The 20,379-nt window shown below is 43.1% G+C and overlaps 1 protein-coding gene across 3 annotated transcripts in view; it reads right to left on the bottom strand.

Annotated features, from left to right (window-relative positions):
- LOC120022070 (growth factor receptor-bound protein 10-like) overlaps window positions 1-20,379 on the bottom strand; it is a 49,295-nt gene that overhangs the window by 19,799 nt on the left and 9,117 nt on the right. For all 3 annotated transcript variants that reach the window (XM_038965878.1, XM_038965877.1, XM_038965879.1), the window contains 2 exons: window positions 11,113-11,356; window positions 10,856-10,982 (listed from right to left, as the gene is read on the bottom strand). In XM_038965878.1, the coding sequence (XP_038821806.1) occupies window positions 10,856-10,982; window positions 11,113-11,356 (371 nt within the window). The remainder of the gene's footprint in view (window positions 1-10,855; window positions 10,983-11,112; window positions 11,357-20,379) is intronic.

Below are 20,379 nucleotides of genomic sequence, written 5' to 3' on the forward strand. Positions count from 1 at the left end.
TGGGAGATGAGGTGTAAACTGGCCACTAGGGGCAACAGTGAGTGCTGTTACCGTCTACCTTATGCCTCTGATTCCTAAGGTGCAAGTTCAAATCCAGCTATGTTATTTTTGAGATTTAATGCCTAAATACTTACAAATTTGATGTTTGAGAAACATGGATGAACGTCTAATTCGGATGTGAGACTGTGAGAGCCAGTTGCGCACGCACCCACACACACACTCGACTTCACGTGTCCTTACTAAAAGCGGTCTAAAGCTGAGGTCTATGAGAACATGGCTTACAGTATGAGTCAAAAGTTTGGACGCACCTACTCATTCAAGGGTTTTTCATTTTTACTATTTTCTACATTGTAGAATAAGCGTGAAAACATCGAAACTATGAAATAACACGTATGGAATCATGTAGTAACCAAAAAAGTGTTAAACAAATCAAAATAATTTGAGATTCTTCAAAGTAGCCACCCATTGCCTTGACAGCTTGCACACGCTTGGCATTCTCTCAACCAGCTTCACCTGGAATGCTTTTCCAAGAGTCTTGAAGGAGTTCCCACATATGCTGAGCACCTGTTGGCTGCTTTTCCTTCACTCTGCAGTCCAACTCATCCCAAACCATTTGAATTGGGTTGAGGTCGGGTGATTGTGGAGGCCAGGTCATCTGAGGCAGCACTCCACCACTCTCCTTCTTGGTCAAATAGCCCTTACACAGCCTGGAGGTGTGTGTTTGGTCATTGTCCTGTTGAAAAACAAATGACAGTCCCACTAAGTGCAAACCAGAAGGGATGGCGTATCGCTGCAGAATGCTGTGGTAGCCACGCTGGCTAAAAGTGCCTTGAATTCTAAATAAAATCACTGACAGTTTCACCAGCAAAGCACCCCACACCATCAAACCTCCTCCTCCATGCTTCACGGTGGGAACCACACATGTGGAGATCATCTGTTCACCTCCTCTGCGTCTCACAAAGACACGGCGGTTGGAACAAAAAATCTCACATTTGGATTCATCAGACCAAAGGACAGATTTCCACCGGTCTAATGTCCATTGCTCCTGTTTCTTGGCACATGCAAGTCTCTTCTTCTTATTGGTGTCCTTTAGTAGTGGTTTCTTTGCAGCAATTCGACCATGAAGGCCTGATTCACGTAGTCTCCTCTGAACAGTTGATGTTGAGATGTGTCTGTTACTTGAACTCTGCGAAGCATTTATTTGGGCTGCAATCTGAGGCTGGTAACTCTAATGAACTTATCCTCTGCAGCAGAGGTAACTCTGGGTCTTCCTTTCCTGTGGCGGTCCTCATGAGAGACAGTTTCATCATAGAGCTTATCGGTTTTTGCAACTGCACTTGAAGAAACTTTCAAAGTTCTTGAAATGTTCCAGAATGACTGACATTCATGTCTTAAAGTCATGATGGACTGTTGTTTGTCTTTGATTATTTGAGCTTTTCTTGCCATAATATGGACTTGGTACAACTTGTATACCACCCCTACCTTGTCACACCACAACTGATTGGCTCAAACACATTAAAAGGAAAGAAATACCACAAATTAACAAGTCATGACTACCATGAAGCAGGTTGAGAGAATGCCAAGAGTGTGCCAAGCTATCATCAAGGCAAAGGGTGGCTACTTTGTAGAATCTCAAATATATTTTGATTTGTTGAACACTTTTTTGGTTACTACATGATTCCATAGGTAGAATAATAGCAAAGACATAAAACTATGTAGAAGATAGTAAAAATAAAAACCCTTGAATGAGTAGGTGTCCAAACTTTTGACTGGAACTGTAGGTCAGAACGTTTAAACTTTCACATCTATTCAGTTTCAGATCATACAGCAACTAAGAGGGATGGAGAGAGAAAATGACATAGATATAGACACACAGAAAGACAGAGGGAAGAATTACAGAAAATATGGTAAGAAAGAGAGAAGTCCTGTCTATTCTAGAAGAGAACAGTCCCAGTGAAAACTAAGTATACAAACACACTCGCTCTAATTCACATGGCTTTATTAGCATGGGAAACATATGTTTATGTTGCCAAAGCAAGTGAAATAGATAATAAACACAAGTGAAATAAACAATCAGAAATGAACAGTAAACATTACACTGAGAAATGTTTCAAAAGAATAGAGACATTTCAAATGTTATATTACGGCGTTACAGTGTTGTAACAATGTGCAAATTGTTGAAGTACAAAAGGGAAAATAAATAAACAGAAACATGAGTTGTATTTACAATGGTATGCAGTGATCTCATTTCTCATATTTACCCCCTCTCTATGTAATGTATGCTCTCATCTATAAAAGTGGATTCTAGTGATAGTATTTTCCTTTCTTTTTAGACCACGTAGGGCAAATTTTTTGTTTTGTTTTAAATGGTAGGCTAACTCTCTCTCTCTTTCCACAAGGCATGTCTGAGACTCCTGTCTGCATTGTTGTGGAGGCTATGCCATCTGGTAAGACCCTGTGTTTGTGTGCGGGAAGAAGTCAGTAACATGTATAAATAACTTTTGACCTTGGTGTGTAGGTATAAATAAGGTTGTATACAACAGGTGTAGACTAACAGTGAAACGCTTACTTATGGGCCCGTCGCAACAATGCAGAGAGAAAGAAAATAGAGAAAGAAAAGAAAAGTAATAACATGTAATAATAAAATTAATAAATACACAATGAGTAACGATAACTTGGCTATATACACAGGGTATCAATACCGAGTCGATGTGCAGGGGTACAAGGTAACTGAGGTAGATATGTACATATAGTTAGGGATAAAGTGACTAGGAAACAGGATAGATAATAAAACAGTAGAATTGTTAACCAAATAGCTACCCGCACTAACTATTTAGCTAATGGCTTGGGGGTAGAAGCTGTTGAGGGTCCTGTTGGTTTCAGATTTGGTGCATCGGTACCACTTGGCGTGCGGTAGTAGAGAGAACAGTCTATGAATTGGGTGGCTGGAGACTTTGACCATTTTTAGGGCCTTCCTCTGACACCGCCTGGTAGAGAGGTCCTGCATGGCAGGAAGCTTGGCCCCAGTGATGTACTGGGCCGTACGCATTAACCATTGTAGCACCTTACGGTCGGATGCCAAGCAGGTGCCAAACGAAGCAGTGATGAAGCCAGTAAAGATGCTCTCAATGTTGCAGCTGTAGAACTTTTTAAAGCTCTGAGGGCCCATGCCAAATCTTTTCAACCTCCTGCGGGGGAAGCGGAATTGTTGTGCACTTTTCACGACTGTTATGTGTGTGTGTGGACCATGATATATTCTTAGTGATGTGGACACAGAGGAACTCAACCCCCTCCTCTACAGCCCTGATGTGAATGGGGGCGTACTCAGCCCTCTGTTTCCTGTAGTCCACGATCAGCTCATTTGTCTTGCTGATGTTGAGGGAGAGGTTGTTGTCCTGGCACCACAATGCCAGGTCTCTGACCTCTTCCCTATAGGCTGTCTCATCGTTGTCGGTGACCAGGCCTACCGCCATCGTGTCGTCAGAAAACTTAAGAATGGTGTTGGAGTCATGCGGCTACGCAGTCATGGGTGAACAGGGAGTACAGGAAGGGACTAAGCACGCACCCCTGAGGGGCCCCTGTGTTGAGGGTCAGCATGGCAGATGTGTTGTCTGCCCTAACCAATGGGGGTGGCCTGTCAGTGTAACGGATGTGAAATGGCTAGCTAGTTAGCGGGTACGCGCTACTAGCGTGTCAATCGGTTACGTCACTTGCTCTGAGACCTGAAGTAGGGTTTCCCCTTGCTCTGCAAGGGCCGCGGCTTTTGTGGAGCGATGGGTAACGACGCTTCGTGGGTGACTGTTGTTGATGTGTGCAGAGGGTCCCTGGTTCGCGCCCGTGTCGGGGCGAGGGGACGGTTTAAAGTTATACTGTTACATCAGGAAGTCCAGGATCCAGTTGCAGAGGGAGGTGTGGGAGAGGGCAGTGTGGAGTGCAATGGAGATTGCATCATCTTTGGATCTGTTGGGGTGGTATGCGAATTGGAGTCGGTCTAGTGCGTCTGCAATGGTGTTGATGTAAGCCATGCCCAGCTTTTCGAAGCATTTCATGGCTAAAGATATGAGTGCTATGGGGTGATAGTCATTTAGACAGGTTACATTGGCGTTCTTGGGCACAGGAACTATGGTGGGCTGCTTGAAACATGTAGGTATTACAGACTGGGTCAGGGAGAGGTTGAAAATGTCAGTGAAACACTTGCCAGCTGGTCAGCGCATAATAGGAGTATGCGTCCTGGTAATCCATCTGGCCCTGCGGCCTTGTGAATGTTAACTTGTTTATCCTCTTTGGGCTAGGGGGCGGTATTTTGACGTCCAGATGAAAAGCGTGCCCAAAGTAAACTGCCTGCTACTCAGGTCCAGAAGCTAGGATATGCATGCAATTAGTAGATTTGGTTAGGAATCACTCCAAAGTTTCTAAAACTGTTAAAATAATGTATGTGAGTATTACAGAACTGAAATGGCAGGCGAAACCCCGAGGACAAACCACCCCCCCCCCAAAAAATTCATCCTACCACTGATTTCAATGAATGGCACTATTATAATAAGGCGAAATCCTCCCCGATTGCAGTTCCTAGGGCTTCCACTAGATGTCAGTCTTTAGAAAGAGTTTCAGGCAGTTTTTTTTGGAAAATAAGTGAGAAGTTGTAGTTTTTCTAAGTGGCTTCCATTTTGGCTGTAGTGTTTCCAATGCGCTTGGAAGAAAAGAACGTTCTTTGTTATTTATCTCCGGTAATGAACATACTAATCTCCGTCTTAAATTTTATCGTTTATTTGCGTATTAGGGTACCTAAGGTTTGATTATAAACGTTGATTGACTTGTTTGGATAAGTTTATTGGTAACGTTTGGGATTAATTTTGTATGCATTTTGAAGGAGGGAAACCGAGTGGATTATTGACTGAACCGCGCCAGCTAAACTGAGTTTTTATGGATATAAAAGGACTTTAATCAAACAAAAGGACCATTTGTAATGTAACTGGGACCTTTTGGAGTGCCAACAGAAGATCTTCAAAAGGTAAGGCATATATTATATCGCTATTTCTGACTTTCGTGTCGCAACTCCCTGGTTGAAAATTATTTGTTATGCATTTGTGTGCTGGGCGCTGTCCTCAGATAATCGCATGGTTTGCTTTCACCGTAAAGCCTTTTTGAAATCTGACACGGCGGCTGGATTAACAACAAGTTAAGCTTTATTTTGATGTATTGCACTTGTGATTTCATGAAAGTTTAATATTTATAGTAATTTAATTTCAATTTGGCGCTTTGCAATTTCACCGGAAGATGTCGAAATGGGACGCTAGCGTCCCACTGATCCGCAAGAAGTTAAAGGTCTTACTCACATTGACTACAGAGAATGAGATCACACAGTCGTCCGGAACAGCCAGTGCTCTCATGCATGGTTCAGTGTTACTTGCCTTGAAGCGAGCATAGAAGGCATTTAGCTCGTCTGGTGTCACTGGGAGGCTCGCGGCTGGATTTCCCTTTGTAATCCGTGATAGTTTGAAAGCCCTGCCACATCTGACATGCATCCGAGTTGGCATAGTAGGATTAGGTATTAGTCCTGTATTGATGCTTTGCCTGTTTGAAGTCTTAGAGGTTGTAGCGGGATTTATTATATGCATCCGGATTAGTTTCCCGCATTTTGAAAGTGGCAGCTCTAGCCTTTAGCTCAGTGCAGATGTTGCCTATAATTCATGGCTTCTGGTTGGGACATGTACATACGTAGGGCTGTGGCAGTCATGACATTTTGTTAGCTGGTTATTTTCATGCAAATGATTGCTGGTCTCACAGTAATTGACTGTTAATTAACATAAACACGCTTAGCATCTCCATGAATACAAGCCGCTGAAAAAAATATGAAAAAAGCTTGGGCTCCATTCCTCGTCTCAGGTTGCACAGCTGTTCACTCAAGTGATCATATTTTAATTGACTATTCTCAACTTAATCTCGTCTTTACTAGTATGTACAATTTGTTCCGATTTAGAATGGCCCATTATCAAATGGGTAGGAACAGGGGCAGGGGGAAAAAGACGTCATCCCTATGCACTCTAATAGCAAAGTGTGGCCTCAGTTTGTTTTTCAATCCTGCCAGGCAGGCTATTCCAGTTTTATAGAGGAGCATGTGCTTAATTTTAGCTGCTGAGAAATAAATATAGTAGCACCTGGAATCCTCCTCTTTTCAGTGGCAACCATCAAAACTCTGCTTTCAAACAGGATTGCAGATAGAAATGTCTGGGCTTATAAAGGACACAAAGTTTGGACACACCTACTCATTCCAGGGTTTCTTTATTTGTACTATTTTCTACATGGTAGAATAATAGAAGACATCAAAACTATGAAACATCACATATGGAATCATGTAGTAACCAAAAAAGTGTTAAACAAATTAAAAAATATATATTTTATATGAGATACTTCAAAGTAGCCACCCTTTGCCTTGATGACAGCTTTGCACACTTGGCATTCATGAGGAGTCACCAGGAATGCATTTCAATTAACAGATGGCCCTTGTTAATTTGTGTCATTTTTTCCCCTCTTAATGCGTTTGAGCCAATCAGTTGTGTTGTGACAAAGTAGGGGGTTATACAGAAGATAGCCCTATTTGGTAAAATACCAAGTCCATATTATGGCAAGAAAAGCTCAAACAAGCAAAGAGAAAAAACAGTTCATCATTACTTTAAGATATGAAGGTCAGTCCTATAGGCCTATGCGTATACATAAGCTCTAATATGCATAGGTTACATTTTTAGCATCACCTTAGAAAGAGCTGTCCTTTTTCTTTGGCTTTGAAACATCCACAACGACCATGTTTTCCACTCAGTTTCAACTTTTTGATCGATCACAGTGAGATGAGATGAGTTTTAAAAGCATGATATTGTTATGATAAGTGTTGGATGTCATTTTCAATTTCATTGATGTCAGAGTGGTTAGAGGGACAATAGATTAATTAATGAAGCCGGTGACTGATGTGGTAAACTCCTTAATGTTATCGCAATGATCCCAGAACATTTTCCTGTCTGTACTAGCGATACAGTCCTGTTGCTTAGAAGGAGCAGTGTGTGCGCGTGACTGGGACACTGGATTCTCTGAATAACACACACTGGGGGAAGGAAAGGCTGGACTCTGACAAACTCTCTCACACACAGCCGTGACGCTCCGAGCTGGGGTGGAAGCGTGTGAACGGGAAATGAGCGTCTGTCTTTCCCAGAGACGCTGTCGGAGAAGCCGGAACGCCGGACGGATAGGCAGGGCTCACACAGCCCAGACACTGAGAGGTTGCCAGCAACATCTCCAGGAAGAGGGACACCGAGCATCCTGTAGCCCTAGAACACTGTGTGTGTGTGTGTGTGTGTGTGTGTGTGTGTGTGTGTGTGTGTGTGTGTGTGTGTGTGTGTGTGTGTCAGCGGCTGCCCTGCTGCTGAAGAGAGAGAGAAAGCAAGAGAGGAGCTTTGGCCGAGGCTACTGTAGATTGTGAGGATGAAGGCCTTTTTAATTGAAGTAAAATTAAAGTTAGAGTATGCGTATTGTGAAAAGCTTACAAGGCATGTCTCCAAACTGTGACCATGTAGCCACATTTTGCAACCCTTAGACTTGGTTGTGAGTTAAGAAATGTATTGGTCACGTCAGTACGGGCTGCACATTCATTCACCCCCGGAGCCTGCTGGTTTTCTGTTTGACTTGATAATTATTTGTAACCACCTGGTGTCCCAGGTCTAAATCAGTCCTTGATTAGAGGGGAACAATGGAACTGGCTTCGAGGTCCAGAGTTGAGTTTGAAGGCTATATCCATTATCCTCATGAATCCTGTAATGAAAGTGTCTGTTTGCCTCAGCTTTCTGAAGGTATACTTTTAATGTCTCAGCTCTCAATTCTAAACTCAACAGCAACTATTTTACAAAGATATTTGATCTGGCTTTCAGATATGGAGTGCGCGAAAAGCACATTGGCCATTGCGAGTGCATAGGCCTCATTGAACAGTAAGCTACAACTAGAAATGAAATGAACTTCTAGATGAATAGATGGCTACTATGAGTGGTATTATATTTAGAGTTAGCAATCTAGCTAATGTGTTTTGAGTTTCCACTTACTCAGGGGGTGAATTAGCCCCCAAATACAGTTCTTTCGGAAAGTATTCAGACCCCTTGATTTTTACAGCCTTCTTTTAAAATGGTTTCGCCCATTCTTCTCTGCAGATCCAACTTCTGTCCGGTTGGATGGGGAGTGTTGCTGCACAGATATTTTCAGGCCTCTCCAGAGATGTTCGATCAGGTTCAAGTCCAGGCTCTGGCTGGGCCACTCAAGGACATTCAGAGACTTGTCCCGAAACCAATCCTGCTTTGTTTTGGCTGAGTGCTTAGGGTCTTTGTCCTGTTGGAAGGTGAACCTTCACCCCAGTCTGAGGACCTGAGCACTCTGGAGCAGGTTTTCATCAAGGATCTCTCTGTACTTTGCTCCGTTCCTCTTTCCCTCGATCCTGACTAGTCTCCCAGTCCCTGCCGCTGAAAAACAGCCCCACAGCATGATGCTGCCACCACCATGCTTCCCCGTAGGGATGGTGTCAGGTTTCCTCCAGACTTGACACTTGTCATTCAGGCCAAAGAGCTCATTCTTGGTTTCATAAGACCTTCCTAGAGGCAGTTCTAGGAAGAATCTTGGTAGTTTCAAACTTCTCCCATTTAATAATGGAGGCCACTGTGTTCTTGGGGCCCTTCAATGCTGCAGAAATGTTTTGGTACCCTTCCCCAGATCTGTACCTCGGCACAAACCTGTCTCGAGCTCTACATATAATTCCTTCAACCTCATGGCTTGGTTTTTGCTCCGACATGTACTGTCAAAAATGTGGGATCTTATATAGTCAGGTGTGTGCCTTTCCAAATAATGTCAAATCAATTGAATTTACCACAGGTGAACTCAAACCAAGTCATAGAAACATCTCAAGGATGATCAATGGAAACAGGATGCACCTTAACACAATTTCAAGTCTCATAGCAAAGGATCTGAATACTTACGTAAATAAGGTATTTCTGTTATTTATTTATTTTATTAATTTGCAAAAATTTCTAAAAACCTGTTTTCACTTTGTCATTATGGGGTATTGTGTGTAGATTGAAGAGGATTAAAAAAAAAAAAAAACATTTAACCCATTTTAGAATAAGGCTATAACAAAATGTGAAAAAAGGGAAGGGGTATGAATACTTTGAATGCACTGTATATTAGAACACATAAAGATGCAGGCAAATGCATATCTTTTTTTGTTGACAATTCTGGAGCCATATTTAACAATAGCATATTTGTCTACCCAAAATGCATGAGAATCACTGGATTAAGTTGCACATTAAAATATTTTGAATCACAACATCACAAGATTATGAAATAACTTATTTAGTACCATCTCAGTAGACTAAATACACTTTTTATAAAGCATTGTGAATACCTTGATAGGCCTACAATTTCTTTCTACTGCATGATCCCCCCCCCCAAAAAATGGTACGACCAAATCATGGGCTGGTGCCACCAACTGAAAAACTTAGTGGCACAGGTCTGTTAGTCTGGAGCCCTGCTACAAGGGGAATGTCCTCCGTGTGGAGGAGTTGAACTATTGTAGTGGACAAGGATGAGAAGAATGGTGCGGCCAAATGCATGCTACTTTGCACCTCGCCGTTTTTATTTATTTATTATCATTAGTTTTATGATTATTATTGTTGTGTCATTGTTATTATTGTAGGCCTTTTTATTAATCTAAACCAGTTCTTTAAATATGCAAAGCATGTTTTGTTTCATTCTGTTGAGACATTTTATTAAGTTTTAACTGTAATGTTGTGTTTTCCGCAATTTAATATCCTGCTCATATTTTCCCTATAAACAATGGCTTGACTTACTTTTGATATTACTTTAATAAAAGTTTAGAAACATTTGTGAAGGTTTGGTGTGGTTATTAGCCTACTATACTGAAGGCCTATGATATGACGACTGTGCGCACTGGTGCTCCAACTGACTCCGACAGCTGAACTTGAGATGAGGAAGGCTGTTTCAGGCCTACCAGAGTTACTCCTGTAATCTAACGCTTATCTTCATAACAAATTCTAATAGAACATTTATGAATTAACCTTCTATAAATCTGTCTGACAGACGCAGCAGCCTGTCTGACATGAAAAGATGCATGTCCGTGACGTATCATGCCACCGGCATCTCTCTCTCTCTCTGAGGCTAGGACTAAGCTTCTCTTTCTTTCCAATTATCTTTTAAATATTAATATCATACAATGGACGCTTAAGCCTATAGGCCAATGCATGCAATGCCGTTATGCAATTGGTGCTCAAATCTCCAACAGCTGAACCGTGAGGTGGACAATGTGTTTTAGGAATGTAAAAACCAATAAAATAGGCTATACATTTTTGCATATGCTACAGATCAAAACACAAGGAATAGTGTTTTTGTAATTAGATATAGGCTCTTTAAGGACACAAATGTGGCTCATTTGGCCAATATCCCTGGTTTATTGATGGAGCTGACTGCGTGGGAGGATGGCCTAATGGGTTACGTACCCAATACATATGGATGTATTTCTCAAATGTCAGATCAATTGAAATCTTACCAGTCACCTGTCTGGCGCCAAATGGGTGTGTGTGTGTGTGTGTGTGTGATTAATGACCATCATACCAGAATGAATAACACACACAAGTATGATAACCCAGAGTGAACTGTTGAGTAACATAAGAAAGGCAGGTCTACGGCCAAACACAACATTATGCCAGGACATTACAGTCCAGTCAGCTGATTCAGAAACAGACACACACTCGCACTCAAAAGTCACTCCGTCTGTGTGTGTGTGTGTGTGTGTGTGTGTGTGTGTGCTTACATGGTTGTCTGTGGTGTGTATGAGGCTGAGGATGGGAGAGCCAGTGGGGGTGCAGAGTTCAGGGAAGGGGTTGATGATGGCAGGGAGAGAGGAGGGACGACACTGCTGCTGCTCCTCCTGGAGCCTCCTGTAGAGGGAGACAGAGTTGCACAAAAATAAAAAAGACACCTCAATCACAGATTTACATTTACTTAAAGAAAGATAGAGATACTGTGTGTGCGTGCACGTGTGTGTGTGTGAGAGAGAGACATAGTTACCTAAAGGCGTTGATGTGTACGGGCTGGGAGCGACACAGCCTCTCTTGGGGGCAGGAGGGGGGAATAGGGGGCGTAGGGCGCTGGGAGCGAGGGCCGCGCCGATGAGGAGCGTGCCCGTGATGAGGGGTGTGCACGTGGCTGTTGTGCAGCAGCGGGGCCGTCTCTGTGTGGGTATTGCAGCTGGAGTAGAGACTCTCCAGAGAGGAGTTCATGTCATTCACCAACGCCTCCAGATCCACATCATCTACACAGAGAGACAGAGCGACAGAGAGAGACAGACAGACAGGGGTAAAGACGGGAGGGAGGTGGGGAGAGGGAGAGAAAGAGGGAGAGAGATAGAGGTGTATTTAAAACACAGCAAAAAGGAGACACATGCAGCAAATTTTGCTCTTACCAATAGATGTCACTGTAGACTAGAGATAACTAGGATGCTGTCCTGAGCACAGAGAGAGCTACTCCCAAATCCCCGTTATTCGCATGAAGACGGAGATACAGGGGGTGCAGATCCGGGTGCCTTGCGAGAATTTGTCAGCGAGTGAGTACCCGCCTTTACCATGCGCTCTATTGGCCAATGTGCAATCACTAGAGAATAAACGGGATGAGCTCCGTTCCAGACTATCCTACCAGCAGGACATTAAAAACTGTCATATCTTATGTTTCACCGAGTCGTGGTTGAACGACGACATGGATATACAGTTAGCTGTGTTTTCCGTGCATCGGCAGGACAGAACAGCTGCATCCGGTAAGACGAGGGTTGGTGGTTTGTGTCTATTTGTCAATAACAGCTGGTGCACAATGTCTAATATTAAGGAAGTCTTGAGGTCTGTCTCGCCTGAGGTAGAGTACCTCATGATAAACTGTAGACCACACTATCTATTTTTCGAAGCGGTCGATTTACCACCACAAACCGATGCTGGCACTAAAACCGCACTCAACGAGATGTATAAGGCCATAAGCAAACAAGAAAATGCTCATCCAGAAGCGGCGCTCCTAGTGGCCCGGGGACTTTAATGCAGTCAAACTTAATTCCGTTTTACCTAATTTCTAGCAGAATGTTAAATGTGTAACCAGAGGAAAAAAAACAACAACAAAAAAAACACTCTAGACCACCTTCCCTCCACATACAGACACACGTACAAAGCTCTCCCTCGCCCTCCATTTGGCAAATCTGACCATAATTCTATCCTCCTGATTCCTTCATACAAGCAAAAATTAAAGCAGGAAGTACCAGTGACTCGCTCAATACGGAAGTGGTCAGATGATGCGGATGCTACAGGACTGTTTTGCTAGCACAGACTGGAATATGCTTCTGGGTTCATTAAATGGCATTGAGGAGTTTACCACCTCAGTCACCGGCTTCATCAATACGTGCATAGATGACGTCGTCCCAACAGTGACCGTACGTACATATCCCAACCAGAAGCCATGGAATACAGGCAACATCCGCACCGAGCTAAAGGCTAGAGCTGCCGCTTTCAAGGAGCGACAGCTCTTATAAGAAATCTCGCTATGCCCTCAGACGAACCATCAAACAGGCAAAGCTTCAATACAGGACAAAGCTAGAAAACTACTACACCAGCTCTGACGCTCGTCGGATGTGGCAGGGCTTGCAAACTATTACAGACTACAAAAGGGAAACCCAACCACGAAGTGATCAGTGACGCGAGTCTATCAGACAGGCACTGCCCTTTCCCACCTGGACAAAAGGAACACCTATGTGAGAATGCTATTCATCGACTACAGCTCAGTGTTCAACACCATAGTGCCCACAAAGCTCATCACTAAGCTAAGGACCCTGGGACTAAACACCTCCCTCTGCAACTGGATCCTAGACTTCCTGACGGGCCGCCCCCCATGTGGTATGGGTAAGCAACAACATCTGCCACGCTGATCCTCAACACAGGGGCCCCTCAGGGGTGCGTGCTTAGTTCCCACGCCGACTGCGTGGCCAGCACAACTCCAACACCATCATTAAGTTTGCTGACGACACAATAGTGGTAGGCCTGATCACCTACAACGATGAGACATCCTATAGGGAGGTCAGAGACCTGGCAGTGTGGTGCCAGGACAACAACCTCTCCCTCAACGTGAGCAAGACAAAAAAGAAACGATTGTGGACTACAGGAAAAGGAGGGCCAAACACACCTCCATTCCCATCAATGGGGCTGTAGTAAAGCAGGGTCGAGAGTTTCAAGTTCCTCAAGCTACAGTAGACTAGAGATAGTTAGGATGCTGTCCAGAGCAGAGAGAGAGCTACTGTATGTCAGAGGGACATCTAAGAAACCATTGGAATATAACGGAAGACTCCAGCCTTCCACTAAAATGTTTCCTCTACCATGTTCTAAGGTGTCCCTAGGCTCTGAGTGTGTGTGCATGTGTAGGCCTGAGTCTGCTGACTCTGGAGCACTGGGAACACGGTCACTGCCTCGCATATGTTAAATCTAGAAAGTGGGACACCAAAACCACACACAGAAAGGCTTAGATCAGTTGGAGACAAGAAATGGGTCCCCCTACCATACACATTTAGGGTCTGACCGTTTGTTCTCTAACCACACACCCTGGGGACAGTCTGGGATACAAGGCCATGTGATGCTGGGGTTCATCTATAGGACAGGGGTGACCAATGGGAGGAGAGGGAGAAAAAAGAGAATGAACCTACATTACATAAAAAGAGAGGGGGTAAATATGGCTGTTAATATAGGGTGTTATGGTGTAATGAGACATTGACATGCTTTACATTCCTAATGAGCTCACACACACACACAACTATGCAGGTAAGGTGATACAGCATCTAAACATAGTGGCCTGTTACAGAGACAGAGAAGTGAAACTAGAGCTGCTGTCTGACTGACTGGAACCATCATCCTCTACAGTCAACATGCTGAAGTCTATCATTCATCTACAGTCATACTTAAAAGGTTAAATTCAAATAAAAAACATACCGAAGTCTCTATCATCCCCTACAGTCAACATGGGGTGGCAGGTAGCCTAGTGGTTAGAGCGTTGGGCCAGTAACCGAAAGGTTTCTGGATCGAATCCCCAATCTGACAAGGTAAAAATCTGTTGTTCTGCCCCTGAACTCTAGTTGCTGTTCCCCCGGTAGGCTGTCATTGTAAATAAGAATTTGTTCTTAACTGACTTGCCTAGTTAAATAAAAGGTTACATTTAAAGTTTTAAAACATAATGACATTTTTATCATCCCCTACAGTCAACATACCAAAGTCTCTGTCACTCTCTACAGTCAACATAACGAAGTCGATCATTCTCTACAGTTATCATACTGTCAAGTCACTAAACCAGCTAAATATGCCTCTAGACAAGTGTATTGGTCTGCGGGAGCCCACACCGATCCAAATGAAGCATACATCGGTAAGAAAACTGATTCAAATGTTACGAATCGCAGGTTTACCAACATTTTTACTCATAATTGTTTCTGCCTTACTCTGCAAATACCTCTAATTTGTTGTGACGGAATTGATGCGTCCTCTCCTTCATCCTATCAAAATTTTGTGCATGGAGCTGCATATGACATTGCTTTACAAGTCAGATAACAACTGTGTACACAGCGCGAGAGATGCAGCTGCACGAGAGGTAGGCCTTCTCTATCCCTGTTCTAATATTGGTAGACTACATCTGCATGGCACCTTCAGCATTCAGATGTTTGTAAAATGGCTTTCGCAATATGAAATCATAGGCTTTATTAACTCCTTACACTCGTGGGAATTGTCCTATACTGTATGGATAGGGCTAAATTGAAATGTTTCTTACAGAAGAAATATGGAAAGTATATGCAATACCTGTAGCCATTAAAAAAGGGTCCAGTTTGGAGATAATGGGGAAATTATTAGACAAAGGTGAGAACACAACAGTTCACCTGACACAAGACTGAATCCAAACATTAGAATGTTGATTTTACACTTACTGTACTTTTCATTATATTTGTTGATAACGAAGTCTGAAAATACTCTGGATACATTCAGTAACAAAATTTAGGGTAGTTGCAACATAAGACAAAAAAAATGACAAGAGTTTGAGTGAGAGGTCTAACTGGTGTTTCCAAGTGGCCACACACACCTCTCCAAAGTGTGCACAGTTCCTAAACAATTTCAATGCACTTTTATGACTCAAAGAAGAGTCTACAACTAGAAGGTGATTTTTTGAGCTCTCCTAGCTGTGCCGTTGAGGAACTAGAGCAAGCACACTTGTAGTTGTGTTGTTTGGAACACAGCCCTGCATCTCCGCCTTTACACAATTACTGTTAAGCAATACAAAAACGGTCCATTATAAATCACAATCTGGGTCAGATGGGTATAATTTGAAAGCTTGTTCAATTTCCAACATGACAAGCTAAATTATAAAATATGATCTTAGGCTTTCACTGGGCAATTTAGAGAAGCAGATCGTAATTTTGGTGCAATAGAATGGAGTCATGAGTGCATTTCCTTCACAATACAACAAACATTGTCTCATTCTGTTCAGGAGGACCCAGAAAATAACGCCATGTCATCTTGTAACTGTACTTCAAATATAATGAACATAAATGTTAACACTGTATATGACATGAGTTTTATGATATGGAAATGTGAAGTGTACAGCATTCCAATTTAAGTGCTTATCAGAGTCCAAATCTGCCATTTTCAACATGTATATGGGTGCAAGTGCAAAGGGCTACATGAGGGACAACCAATGTCATTTTTTGGGTCATTGATACCAAATGCACTGTCGAAAATGTTGTTTTACCGGTGGAGACGTACCGGGCTACCGGAGTGGACAACTCACATTTTGCTGATTGCACATCTAACTGCTGATTGGTGGTTTTCGATTGCCAGGTCCACCGTACAAAATATTAGCTCTGCTTTAAACAGTCAGTGATTTTGATCATTTTTACATGAACAGGGTAAAGGTGTAATTTCATAACAAGGACAGCAATAATGTTTGCGAGCCGCACAGGTCAGGACGGGAGAAGAGAGCAGCTCTTGGTCAAAACCATCTGCTTTTGAGATGGGGTGAAATCCAAAACTGTTATATTAATTAGCTATGTATGTCATAGCTAATTTCTAAAAGATAAATATTTACATATTACTAGCTCAAAAAAAACATTTTAAATCTGCTATCTGACAAGTTAAATCAGTGGGTGATGAGTATTTCAGATAAAAGGTGGGGGGGACAGAAACATAAATTGTGCCGATCCATTCCACTAATCAAATCGCACCGAATCGTTTCAAACAAAAAGTATTGTTACTGTATCATATTGGAGCACATGTATCTAGATGCGTATCGAATCGTGCTTGTAAGGAGATCTGCACATCCCTATAACCTAGCATAATAAAGCCTGGCATGACAGCCTGGTGGCGTCGATAGATAGGGCAGCTCTACTTCTAGCTCCTAAGCATTTTTTTTTTTTTGTGTGTGTTATTTCTTACATTAGTAGCCCAGGAAATTGTTGGTGTTATTACATACAGCCGGAAAGAACTTTCGGATATCAGAGCGGCAGTAACTCTCCAGCATTAGGACCGGGAATAGGACTTTCCCGAATTGGATCCTTTGTTCGTACTCCCCAGGGCAATTGAATGGATTCCAGAGGCTGATCCAAAACACCGCCGGCTGAGAAGAGGTGATCGGAGTGGACTTCTAGTCCGACTCAGGAAGCGCACACACCACCCACCATTTCCAGAATATTACTCGCTAATGTTCACCGAAACATGGCTCTCTCGGGATATACTGTCTGAGACTGTACAGCTAGTTGGGTTCTCAGTAGATCGCCTAGACAGGAATAAAGAAATCTCTGGGAAGAAGGCAGGCAGGGGTGTATGTTTCATGATTAACCACTCATGGTGTGATTGTGATAACATACAAAAACTCAAGTAATTCACCCGACCTAGAATACCTCAATCAAATGCTGATAATTATCTTCGGTTATAGTCACAACCGTGTATATTCCCCCTCAAGCCGATACCATGACGGCCCTCAAAAGAACTTCACTGGACTTTATGCAAACCACATAGTGAGGTAGCATTTATTGTAGCTGGGGATTTTAACAAAGCAAATTTGAGGAAAACACTACCAAAGTTCTACCAACACATTGATGGTAGCACTCGCTCTGGGAAAACAGACCACCGCTACTCAGCTTTTCAAAGTGCCTATAAGGCCCTCCCTCGCCCTCCCGTTGGCAAATCTGATCATGACTCCATTTTGCTCCTCCCTTCCTATAGACAGAAACTGAAAAACAGGAAGTACCTGTGCTAAAAACTATTCAAAGCTGGTCTCACCAAATCAGAATCCACACTTCAAGATTGTTTTGATCACGTGGACTGGGATATGTTCAGGGTAGCCTCTAAGAATAACATCGACAAATACACGGATACGGTGACTGAGTTTATCAGGAAGTGTATAGGAGATGTTGTACCCACTGTGACTATTAAAACCTACCCTAACCAGAAACCGTGGATAGATGGCAGCATTCGCGCAAAACTGAAAGCGTGAACCACCACATTTAACTTCTCTAGGGTAGGGGGCAGCATTTGGAATTTTGGATGAAAAGCATGCCCAAATTAAACTGCCAGCTACTCTTCCCCAGAAGACAAGATATGCATATTATTAGTAGATTTGGATAGAAAACACTGAAGATTCTAAAACTGTTTGAATCATGTCTGTGAGTATAATAGAACTTATTTAGCAGGCGAAACCCCGAGGACAAACCATTCAGATGTTGTTGTTTTTTTGAGGTCACTCTCTTTTCAAGAGTTTATTGGGAAACCAGATTTCTAAGGGACCTGTCTGCAGTTCCTACCGCTTCCACTGGATGTCAACAGTCTTGAGAAATTGGTTGAGGTTATTCCTTTGTGTAATGAAGAAGTACGGCCATCTTGAACGAGAGTCACTCGAGGTGTACTGTTTGTTAGAGGCGCGAGACCAGAAAGCTAGCTATAGTTGGTTGTAATCCTGTATTGAACACAGATCCAGTCTTCAATTTTATCGATTATTAATGTAAAAAAAAATACCTAAAGTTGTATTACAAAAGTAGTTTGAAATTTTTTGGCAAAGTTTACAGGTAACCTTTGAGATATTTTGTAGTCACATTTGAGCAAGTTGGAACCGGTGTTTTTCTGGATCAAACGCGCCAAATAAATGGACATTTTGGATATATAGACGGAATTAATCGAACAAAAGGACCATTTGTGATGTTTATGGGACATATTGGAGTGCCAACAACAGAAGCTCGTCAAAGGTAAGGCATGAATAATATTTTCTGCGTTTTGTCGCGCCTGCAGGGTTGAAATATGCTTATCTCTCTTTATTTACAATGGTGCTATCCTCAGATAATAGCATCGTTTGCTTTCGCCGAAAAGCCCATTAGAATTCTGACATGTTGGCTGGATTCACAACCAGTGTAGCTTTAATTTGGTATCTTTCATGTGTGATTTAATGAAAGTTTGATTTTTATAGTAATTAATTTGAATTTGGCGCTCAGCATTTTCTCAGTGAGACAGTAGCGTCCCGCCTAAACTCAGATTTTTGGATATAAATATGAACTTTACCGAACAAAACATACATGTATTGTGTAACATGAAGTCCTATGAGTGTCATCTGATGAAGATCATCAAAGGTTAGTGATTAATTTTATCTCTATTTCTGCTTTTTGTTACTCCTCTCTTTGGCTGGAAAAATGGCTGTCTTTTTCTGTGACTTGGCTCATACCTAACATAATCGTTTGGTGTGATTTCGTCGTAAAACCTTTTTGAAATCGGACACTTTGGATGGATTTACAACAAGTGTATCTTTAAAATGGTGTAAAATACTTGTATGTTTGAGGAATTTAAATTATGGGATTTCTGTTGTTTTGAATTTGGCGCCCTGCAGTTCCACGAGGTGGGACGCTACCATCCCACATACCCTAGAGAAGTTAACCATGGCAAGGTGACTGGGAATATGGACGAATACAAACAGTCTAGTTATTCCCTCCTTAAGGCAATATGTCAGTAGAGAGACAAAGTGGAGTTGCAATTCAACGGCTCAGACACGAGACGTATGTGGCAGGGTCTACAGACAATCACGAACTACAAAGGGAAAACCAGTCAAGTCGTGGACACTGACATCTTGCTTCCGGACAAGCTAAACACCTTCTTCGCCTGCTTTGAGGATAACACAGTGCCACTGACGAGGCCCGCTACCAAGGATTGTGAGCACTCCTTCTCCATGACCGACGTGAATAAGATATTTAGGCGTGTTAACCCTCGCAAGGCTGCCGACCAGACGGCATCCCTAGCCGTGTCCTCAGAGCATGCGCAGACCAGCTGGCTGGTGTGTTTACAGACATATTCAATTTCTCTCTATCCCAGTCTGCTGTCCCCACTTGCTTCAAGATGTCCACCATTGTTCCTGTACCCAAGAAAGCTATGGTAACTGAAGTAAATGACTATCGGCTAGGTCGGAACCCCGCCCTGTGCAATTGGGTCCTGGACTTTCTGACAGGCCATCCCCAGGCGGCGAAGGTAGGAAGCAACACCCCCACTTCGCTGATCCTCAACACAGAGGCACCACAAGGGCGCATGCTCAGTCCCCTCCTGTACTCCCTGTTCACCCATGACTGTGTGGCCACGCACGCCTCCAACTCAATCAAGTTCGTAGACGACAACAGTAGTAGGCCGGATTACCAACAATGATGAGACAGCCTACAAAGAGGAGGTGAGGGCCCTGGGAGTGTAGTGCCAGGAAAATAACCTCTCACTCAATGTCGACAAACCAAAGGAGCTGATGGTGGACTTCAAGAAACAATGGAGGGAGCCCGCCCCTATCCATAGACGAGACCGTAGTGGAGCAGGTGGAAAGCTTCAAGTTCTTCAGCATACACATCACTGATGACCTGAAATGGTCCACCCACACAGACAGTGTGGTGAAGGAGCAACAGCATCTCTTCAACCTCAGGAGGCTGAAGAAATTTGGCCTGGCACCTTAAACCCTCAGACTTTTAAATGCACAATTGAGTGCATCCTGTCGGGCTGTATCACCACCTGGTATGGTAACTGCACCGCCCACAACCACACGGCTCTCCAGAGGGGGATGCGGTCTGCCCATTGCATCATCGAGGGCAAACTACCTGCCCTCCAGGACACCTACAGCACCCGATGTCACAGGAAGGTCAAAAAGATAATCAAGGACAACAACCACCTGAGCCACTGCCTGTTCACCCCACATTCATCCAGAAGGTGAGGTCAGTACAGGTGCATCAAAGCTGGGACCGAGAGACTCAAAAACAGTTTCTATCTC

This window comes from Salvelinus namaycush, chromosome 27 (assembly GCF_016432855.1).
Source record: "Salvelinus namaycush isolate Seneca chromosome 27, SaNama_1.0, whole genome shotgun sequence".
Lineage (NCBI taxonomy): Eukaryota > Metazoa > Chordata > Actinopteri > Salmoniformes > Salmonidae > Salvelinus > Salvelinus namaycush.